This window comes from Salminus brasiliensis, chromosome 4, assembly GCF_030463535.1.
Source record: "Salminus brasiliensis chromosome 4, fSalBra1.hap2, whole genome shotgun sequence".
NCBI lineage: Eukaryota > Metazoa > Chordata > Actinopteri > Characiformes > Bryconidae > Salminus > Salminus brasiliensis.
The window spans coordinates 33,288,369-33,298,889 of NC_132881.1; the positions used below are offsets into that span (position 1 = coordinate 33,288,369).

Below are 10,521 nucleotides of genomic sequence, written 5' to 3' on the forward strand. Positions count from 1 at the left end.
TAATTTAATAATACGCTCTTACAATATTACAAAATTATCTGATGCTAAATATTCTGAAGCAAAATGAAAATTCATATCGACAAATCATTAATTTGGAATAAATAGTGGGAACATTAAGTATTCTAATCCGGCTGGGCTCCTCCTCCCGGCCATGCCCTCTAATTAACGGGGCTCCTTTCTCGCTAAAGCTTGCATTGGACTGCAACATAGTCAAAGAGCAAGAGAGAGAGAGAGAGAGGAGGAGGAGAAGAGAGAGACAGGGAGAGAGAGAGAAAGTGCCACTGGATATAATTGATTGTCTCGCTATCAACAATAACTTGTTAGTATAGTCAATTGCAGCTGCTTTCCAGGCTCACTGTTTGCACTGAAGCATCAGAAGCTGTGGATTGTTCTTTGCCATGACAACAACCTGATCCTCAGAGCATGCCAAGAAGGCACTTAAAGGACCCTCAAGTTTCTCCAAGCCTGCCTAAGCCTAACGTCTCAATGAAAGAAACAGCGGCATGAATTCCACACGTCCACCGAGCGCATCGTCTCTCTTGCTTTTCTCCACGTCCAGCACATCTCCACGGGCTGAAATACTGTACACTCGCCTCTGCAGAGTCACCTGCACTGAGATACTGAAGTGTTTCTGAGACGAGGTGAGATCAGACTAACACAAACAATGAGCTCCAAAGAAGACGCGAAAGGCGCCTCGGTGGAGGACAGGAGGCGCAGCCCTCTGGACCATCTCCCTCCTCCAGCCAACTCCAACAAGCCTTTGACGCCTTTCAGCATCGAGGACATCCTCAACAAGCCCTCAGTGAAGCGTTCCTACTCGCTGCTGCCCGCCGCGGAGAAGGCCAGTCCGGCTGGGCACCCGCTAGCCTCCCGAGCGCTGCTTACACATACCTCTCCTCTGTGCGCCCTGGAGGAGCTCGCCAGCAAAACCTTCAAAGGACTGGAAGTCAGCGTGCTGCAGGCCGCCGAAGGTAAATACACTTCAACCACATATTAAACATGTTCAACCACATATCAAACATGTTCAACCACATATCAAACATGTTCAACCACATATCAAACATGTTCAACCACATATTAAACATGTTCAACCACATATTAATCGACAAAACGAGACAAACACATGGAAATATTACTCAAATATGTGTTGCACACATTGTCACATTTTTCTTTCTTTTGTTTTCTTCATATATGTATTCCTTATTTTTCATTTATTTCTATATGCTTATTTAAAAGACATAAATAAATATAGTTTTGTGGTATTATTTTATGTATTTGTAAAATAATATTTAACCTTTTCTTAACTATTTCTAAATTCTAAATTTAAACTCTAAATGTATTCCTTGTCAGCCGAACATTATCATAATAATGATATTCATCATAATTGTATAAGATATAGAACAAATATAAAAGCAAATGCTTTACAGTTTATATGTGAAAATTATTATGCAGAGAGATGCAGCTTAAAAGTACAGTATCTACTGACAAAAAGGAAAAAATAGATTGTATTATTATTATTATTATTATTATTTAGGGAACTATATAATATTATTATTATTATTATTATTAATAATAATATAAAAGCCATGTATTCCATTTAGCTAAATATGCTACACATTTTAATGTAATTGTATGACATTTGTATTTCTAATATACGTTGGTTTATCTTTGTAATTTATTCACTGCTATTATTATTATTATTATTATTATTATTATTATTGCTGTTGTTTTTGTGATGCAGTTGACGATTGTAGTTATGCATCATTTTGCTTGAATAACGGACTGGTGTGTGTGTATGTGTTTGGCAGGCAGAGACGGTATGACTCTGTTTGGTCAGAGGAATACTCCTAAGAAACGAAGGAAGTCCCGGACAGCTTTCACCAACCATCAGATTTACGAGCTGGAGAAGCGCTTCCTCTATCAGAAGTATTTGTCGCCCGCTGACCGGGACCAGATCGCACAGCAGCTCGGTCTGACCAACGCGCAGGTGATCACCTGGTTCCAGAACCGGCGAGCGAAGCTCAAGCGCGATCTGGAGGAGATGAAGGCGGACGTGGAATCGGCCAGGGCCGTGGGCTCGGTGTCTTTAGAAAAAATGGCCAAACTGGCAGATCTGGAGAAGTGCGCGAACGGCATCGGCGGCGGAGCGGCGGCGCACGACTCTCCCACGCTCTCCGGGCACGAGCGTGAGGGAGTGAACCGCGCGCCCACGTCGCCGGCCTCGCCGTTCACGGACCGCACCACCAGTAAAGAGTGTTCCGAGGACGAGGACGAGGAGATCGACGTGGACGACTGATGGCGCGGCACTCGCGCTCCCCCCGAACTGCTCCTCCTGCAGACCCCACAGAGGTTAAAGTGCCATTAATGCACCAAATGTATTTAAATGACTGAAGAGAAAAAAAGAGAAACACTCAAAACAAGCATGGACCGTTTCCTCAGATCTATTTATGCAGTGACAGCTATCTAAATATCGCAGCCATCTAGCCTATTTATTTTAGATCAACCGGTAGTGGAAGGAAAGCAATAAGTACCCTGACATTCTCTCTCTCTCTCTCTCTCTCTCTCTCTTTCTTGCACACACTACAAAACAATTGTCCATTTAGCCCATATAGACCCTCATCGTGTTTTGAGTAATTTATAATGCATGTTCTGTTTAATTTTACGATTTTTAATTTTTTGTTAAAGTGACTGCAGCTCTGAAACATCACTATCTCCAAACCCTTCACAGACTTCCAAGTCCACACGTGTGTGTATCCGTGTAATGCGTGTAGGACTGTAACACACTCAGCGTTTGATATACATTTTGTTACAAAACATTTCATACTGACGTTATTGCGTGAAAAGAAAACAAACCAACAAAAAAAGGTTGGATCTAGACGGTCACGTTTTGAATATATTTCTTATGGTTTGTATGCCTGTAAGTGCCTTTTAAACCAAGACACCATTTAAACCCAATGTACAAAGTGTAATGTATTTAAAGGAAATAAAAATCTCTTTCTCAAAATTTCACTCTCACTTTAGTCATATTTTATTTTGTATTATAATGAATAATTATATTAATAATTATAATAGCGACTCGTATTTTGTAAATAATCAGAATTGCAGAATTGTGTGCACAATAAACAGGCTTCACTTTTAGCAGTATCAGCTGCGCGTGCTGCCAAAATAGCCACCCCTCCTCCCTTTTTTTCAGTTTTTCTTTTTTTTTTTTAAACACAAAAGTGGACTTTTACACTCTTAACAACCCTCTGCCTTTCAGTCTCGCCTTCTTTTTCCCTTTCTTTTCCAGATAGGCGTAACCTTAGCCATTGGACGCGTGTTTTCAAAAGGCTATATTGAATAGATTTATGTGAGAAACAGAAATCTGGTTGGGTGAATGTGGGCATAAATGGTGCCTGAAAAAGTGCAGTTTTTGGGCCACTTTCTGCGCGCCTGAGTCTGGCTTTTCGCTGTCATTTTCAGAGTGAAGCGTGAAACGCGGGGACAAATGAGCAGCCTTCCCTCCTGCGCCAGGCTCCAATGGGCCTCACTGCGCCTCCCGCAGCTCTCAATACGGAGACAAGCGCGCTCAAAGGACACAAGCGTTCGGGGGCCATATGGTTTCTGAATTTTCCTCACAATTTCAGACAATTTGATGGATTGAGTTAGGCCTCCCTTCGAAGTGTTTCACTCAATTTTCACAAAAGGCACTAATGCATACATAGACCCTCTTCTCGTACGAGGGCATCTGGGCCTATTAATGTTCCCTCTTTTCTTCCTTTTCTCTCTCGGCTGTTTTAAACAAGTCTATGAATTACAATGAAACTGACGTGGTTTGTTAAAAGGTTGCCTTCTGCCTTTATGTGTTTCTGTGAAGGGCTTTTTCTGGGCAACGACTTAAAGGAGTTAATGTTGTGGCTGAAGTGGCCTGTTTTAATACTAAAAAGGAGAGTCACCTGATTGAAGCCTTTGTGTAAATGTTTTCTTTGATATATTAACATAGAAGAACTGATTTTACACTTGCCCTTCGTTTGCGGTAAACACCATGATTAATTACTATTGTGACTAATTCATGACAACATTTAGTGCAGTCAAAAATATCACACGATAACAACAATAACAATAACAATAATAATAATAATAATAATAATAATAAAGCAAAACAATCCATTATTATTCTTATAAACTTTTGTTATCGTTATTTTACTATTATATTGTTATCAATGTACTGTATTATTATATAATATATACTTATACTATTGTTATTAGAATTTAAATATATATATATATATATATATATATATATATATATATATATATATATAGTTATAATTATGGTTATACAGTGGTTATATGTGGTTAAATTATATAAATATATAATTATAAGTATAGTATCACTATTATTCAGTGTATTTATTTTTTTCAGTATTCTGACAGATTTAAGAAGATTAAACAGCTGTTGTCTTTAAGAAGGTTCCTAAATGTTTTGTGCACTTTCTATGAGGAGATCAATCTCACACATTTTTGCAGTGCTATTCCAAAACAATGACAGTGTAGTTATGATCACGCTGCTGTGATGGAGAAACTTTCGGAGGGCAGGGGCATCTATAGGATATATATATATATATATATATATATATATATATATATATATATATATATATATATATATATATATATCGTATACAAATCCAACGTGTATATATAAAAATATATCGTTGGATTTGGGTTTGACGGGGTATCAACACAAAGCAAAAAATGTAAATGTATGCTGCGTATGTAAGGTTGTTTTACACATATGACATATTATACATTAAGAGTCATTTTCATATTTGCCTTACTGAGACATATTTTGTTCATTTTTGTTGCTGGTTTCATTGCGCATGTCAAAGTGTCTCGTATCAGTAAAATAGAGATGGGTGAAACTCTGCTGACTTTATTTGGACCTAGGCTGGCCATCTCTCTCTCCCAGCTGTACTAAGCCTCTCACAGGGTGCTGTAGTTTTATAGCCTAAGCTGCAGAGTTGTAGTAGAGAATACAGTGTGCTGATATGTCAGGAGCAGTTCCTTATTTTATGAGGTGTTGTCAAACGTGGCAAAGATAAGTAATACTACAATCCGAAAGAGCAGAACGTGGTAATTAATCCCCAAGTCTTAAGTGTATTTCAGCTCAAGAGTGTGAGAGAAAAAATCACTAATTCAATCGTCCGGAAAATTGAAGTTTGATGCATGAGTCCCTGCTGAAACAATGGGGTTTGTACACCCTCCCTCTCTCTTCTCTGCCTAATTGTAAGGATTGAGAGGAGTTTCCCTACGATATTCTTTATCTTAGTTAAAAATGAAATGCTAAGTAGCCTACTTTATCGTGACAGACAGACAGACAGACAGATAGACAGACAGACAGACAGACAGACAGACAGACAGACAGACAGATGGATAGATGGATAGATGGATAGATAGATAGAAAGAATTTCATGCTGCGGAATTCATCGTTTTTCGTCTGCGTGGTCCGGCAGGTCCCAACTTTGGCCTTTGGTTTAAATGAATAATATTAGCTAAGCAGACCATTGGAAATATCCAAGTCTTTAACGTTTTAAAAACTTCTCATCGACTCCATGCGAGACTGCGTGTCACAGGAGTGTATGATTTGAGGTGAAATATTAACTAGATTAACCTAAGGGGAAAGCTTGATTGATCACTAAATAGGTCGGATTTGAAAGTTTTAGTTATAAGGCTCCTGTAGAGCCCCTTAATACTTCAAACTTCAATTTTACGGACGATTGAGCTAAGCGTGTCCCTGACAAAATTGATATATGTATTAATTTTCTTTAACTGTTGATTAATTACTACTCTCCACTGGAAGAATTATACGAGACTTTCTGCCTCACATTTGCATATTAATCAAATTCTAGTTGATAATTCAAACGGAAAAATGGATCTAGGGGAATTGAGAGGCATAACTCGAAAAATATACCTAAGCCAGATATTTTTCCCTCCCTTGCTGCTAAGCTGCTTGTCTAGTGTATTAAAATCAAAGATGCAGAACGAGTTAGCCTGGCTATTTGGTGAAAACAGAAATTGCCTGTCCAGTTTTATGATGTGTTCATGCTGAGCAGGCAGATCTTAATGTGACCTGTCAAAATGTCCAAGATTTAAAGGAGAAAGAGGCTTATTCAACACACAAGCTGTGTGAGTGTGTGTATGTGGGACACAGAGAGAGAGAGAGGGAGAGGGAGAGAGAGAGAGAGAGAGAGAGAGAGAGAGAGAGAGAGAGAGAGAGAGAGAGAGAGAGATTAGCACAACGATCAAGGCCTGGGCACTGAAAACAAATCCTACTGTTGATTTAACATAAAGATTACATTGTTATTATTTAGCAAAATCTTTTTTTTATTAGCATTAAACACAATCTAGTGGAAAAGTTTAGGCACCCCTGGTCAAACAATAAGTGTAAATATGTTTACGTCTTCCACAGAGACACATGCCTTCACATTCTAATGAATAATTTAACTTATATATATATATATATATAACCCATATATATATATAACATTTCATTTAAAATCTGTTATATTACGTTATTACGTATATTAACGTTATTACGTTATAATACGTTATATTACTTCTTTCAGTATGTTATATTCAGAAAATAAACCATTTGTTTGGTCTTAATGATCAGACAATTACAGATTTAAACTTGTTTGCAGATTATTTATTTGCTTATTTTTACTCACAAAATGTACTACAAAATGTGTAATTTGATCATTACAGTTCTCTTCATTTTCTAAATTTAACCTACTGGATAAAATAAAACATAACATATAAAATGTGCATCTCACACTTTATGTTTTTTCACCAATGTATTAAATTAAATAATTTTTAAATCTCGAATAAAGAGTGAAGTCACCAGCAGCTCACCTTATTTACGTTAATGAAGAGTTAGATATACAGTTAGATAAAAAGTTCTTGAATAGAAACAATAAATATTGGTCTTTGTGGTACAGTTAAATGGTACAGTTTTTATAAAAAAAAATAAATTCCACATAAATTTAATAACAGTCGAATGTTTATTTGTATTTCTTACACAATATTGTATACATATATAAAGCATTATCTACATTATACAGTACATAGCATAATTTTGCATGCTCAACTAGCAATAAAGCATCAAATGTCAGAAGCAACACTAAGGTTGCAACACTAGTGTTTATATTCTCATTATAAAATTGACCAATGGTATTCAAATTTCAGAGAAAAAAACCAAAGGATGGTGCCACATCTAATTTTTAATTAATTTAAAAAAATCAATGTGTATTTGTTCTGCAAGGGAACAAATAGTACATATCTTAAAGCACAGTGAAGTGAAACATTGGTCTGATCCCCAAATGCTCCTTTTGGTTGGCTTTTGCACACCACAGGGGGCGCTAGTTGTTATGCCATGTGTCCCGTTATAACACTGCTGATTGACTTGCCGTCACTATGTCAAATGTTGTAAATATTCGAAGCATAGCACTATCCCTATTAGTCTAATCAACCCTGTAACTACCCAGTAGACACGAGACACTCTTTATTCTGGCCAGTGTCTCATAACTGCCCTTAAGACAAACGATACTGTTCATTAAACATCCCATTTGCGCTGTCCAACTGCAACTGCATATAACAACAAACACTGAAACGCCATTAAGTTATTAGTTCTGCCATAAAGACACTATCTCTCATAATTATAACTCAAAGTCACCATATATTCTTATATTCCACTTCAGAACAGTGAACCCCTGTCTTACATCACCTCAGTGAATTAGTTTATTAGGTGTTTCTACTTGGTTTAATCCATCTCATAGAGGACACTTTTTATTTAATTACTGCATTTCATTAAGTTCCTTCCAAATCTGGATAATGTCTTTCAGTTCACTCCTGAAACAATGATGAGACTGTCATTATCAGGAAGACTGAAGTGTAGAGTGTATAGTTTGCTTTATGGAGGTCTGGACAAAACCACATTTTGCGTTTATGTATTTAGTTATTTGTTTCTTTCTTTCTTTGCTTGTTTGTACATCATTTGCAAACGCAGCTGAACACAATATGCGTTCATATAATAATAAATGGACCAATAGAAATTGTCAAAAATATCGAAATAAAACGAGTTACGATAGGATATGAAGACGATATGTTTTTTTCGTAACGCTAAATACTTCGTAACCTCATACTTAAGAACATTATTAAAATTAAAAGCTTTTACCGAAACCCTTCGTAACTAACATAGTACTTAAATTCGCTCGTAATTTTAAGAGTATTCTGACCCCTCGGTCCGAAACTCACGTACGTACGTACTTCTTCACTTGAAGTTCACGTGCAGTTCTGCCTCTAAAGCGATAGAGGCCGCTAATTTCCTTATAAAATAAAAAAGTAAATTAAATGTATATTGTTTCAACTTTTTGTTACAGGTTTTTAAATTATTTCATTGACATGAAACAAGTACATTAACTTGACTGAAGTACATGATATTATTAGTTGATGTACACATTTAAATGAAAGACTTTTTTCCAGTGTAGTTGTATTAATTAATCAATTAACCAATTCAAAATGACTGATTAATCATTTGCCAAATAAGTAACCTATAAGGCTCGCAGGGCCGGTTTGCCATGCTTCTGAACTGATGAATGAAGGGATAGATAAGACTTGCAAATGTTTTTTTTTTTTTATCATGTTTGATACCAGTAATTGAAATAACTTTATAATACTTTTTATAATACTTATTTGTGTAATGATGCTTTAATGGACTCGGTTCCCAGAAGATTTAGGAATGCGACAGAAATGGCACACATTAGCTTTCTATATAGGATGTAACAGTAAAAAAAAAAATCTCTAATATTGTACACTTTCTAATGATTATTTAGTTTACATTTAAAGTATAATCATGAGCAGAACTCTAATAATCTTATAAATAATCTGGTACTAGTTTACTACAGGAAGTAATTCAGCTTTCCACAGGCGCAAGGACAGCTAACGGAAGCTAGCACGGCCCAGAATTCCAGCCGTCTGGCTAAAAGGTAAAGATCGATTTTATACAAAATCTTTCAGGAAATACAAAATCTTCGATCAATCGCAAAACAACCTCATGATAACATTGCAAATTTTCTTCTGCTGTATCGTTTGTGGAGCAAGCAGAAAATGTTGCACAAAGGGGATTAACGTAGCTGCGCCTAATCTGGCATCATAACCCCACCTTCCCATTTGAACGTTTGTACATCCAAGCTCATCTCGTCTGTTAGCACTTGCGTACAGAACAGAAGCCCCTTGAGTTCGGGTTTATAGAATGACGAGATTAGGATCGCAACCAGAATCCGCAAGTCAATTTCAATTAATTTCAGAATACACACTTAATTACTTTCTCTTTAAAAAAAAAAAAACAAAGTATCGCGTGATTACTGCGAAGACTACGAGATTAGGCGCAGATACGCTACAGTGTTCAGATAAATAGTAGTATAGACAAGGTCTATATCTAGTCTATATTCTGGTCTTAACACTTATTCACCAAGCACTTTATTTGGAACACTCCTGGATAGGGTCTAAACAACCTCAGTTCTTCGTGACATGAAAATCCCACAAGATGTTGGAAACATCCCTTTGAGATTCTGGCCCACCTTAGTGTGCTTCCTGTAGATGTCTCTGGAACATTTTTATTATCGCCCCTTCTAGTGCATTACTACGCTGGACATACAGATGAGAAGAAATGTAAATTGTGGCCATGAAGGGATGCACATGGTCAGCAACAACACTCAAATGTGAATGCTGTGGTATTCAAGAGATGGTTGATTGCCCAAATGGTATTAACTGGTCCAAAGTGCCAAGAAAACACTCCCCATATCATTATACCACCTTCTCCAGCTTAGACTGTTGACACAGGCTGGCAGGCTGGGGCTATGGATTGTTGGCACCAAATTCTGACCCTACCATTTGTTGGTTTTAGCAGATCTCAAGATTTAGCAGACCAGGCTACATTTTAGCAATCTTCAATTGTCCAGCTTTGGTGACAATGTGCTCATTGCAGCCTCTTGAGTGACAGAAGTGAACTCGAGTGGTTATCTGAGTTACCGGTTTGTCAGCTCGAACCCGTCTGGCCAGAACGGCTTATTATTATTATTCCTATATTACACTATACTAAGTAAACTGTAGAAAGTCTGTGCTGACAATCTCAGGCTAAATCAGCAGTCAGGCTAAAACCAGCCACCTCTTACCAGCCAGGCTGGCATCTACAATCATGCCACACTCCAAATCACATTTTTGCCCCATTCTGATGCTTGATGTGAACCTTGCTGGCCCATATCTGTATAATTATATATATTGCACTGCTGCCAAATGATTTACTGATAGATAACTGCACGAGTAAGTAGGTGTACAATATGTACTGTTGCTTAATGAGTAAATATTATAATATTAAAACCAAAAAAACATTAAAATATGATGCATTTTTATACATTAGCATGACAGTCAGTTCTGAAAAGGACTCAAGCAGGAGCGGGTTTGTGATCATGACTGCAGAAA

At 37.1% G+C, this 10,521-nt stretch overlaps 1 protein-coding gene across 1 annotated transcript; it reads left to right on the forward strand.

The window, feature by feature from the left end:
* Positions 1-664: 664 nt before the first annotated feature.
* Positions 665-2,296, forward strand: lbx1a (ladybird homeobox 1a). The gene is made up of 2 exons (XM_072676978.1): positions 665-971; positions 1,809-2,296. Exons 1-2 carry the CDS (start codon positions 665-667, stop codon positions 2,294-2,296), a joined length of 795 nt encoding a protein of 264 aa, XP_072533079.1.
* The last annotated feature ends 8,225 nt before the right edge of the window (positions 2,297-10,521 follow it).

Bases quoted from the DNA above. Each gene is read 5' to 3' on its own strand.
- lbx1a (XM_072676978.1), top strand. From the start codon at position 665: ATGAGCTCCAAAGAAGACGCGAAAGGCGCCTCGGTGGAGGACAGGAGG. The intron at 972-1,808 runs GTAAATACACTT...TGTGTTTGGCAG, and splicing joins CGTGCTGCAGGCCGCCGAAG to GCAGAGACGGTATGACTCTG.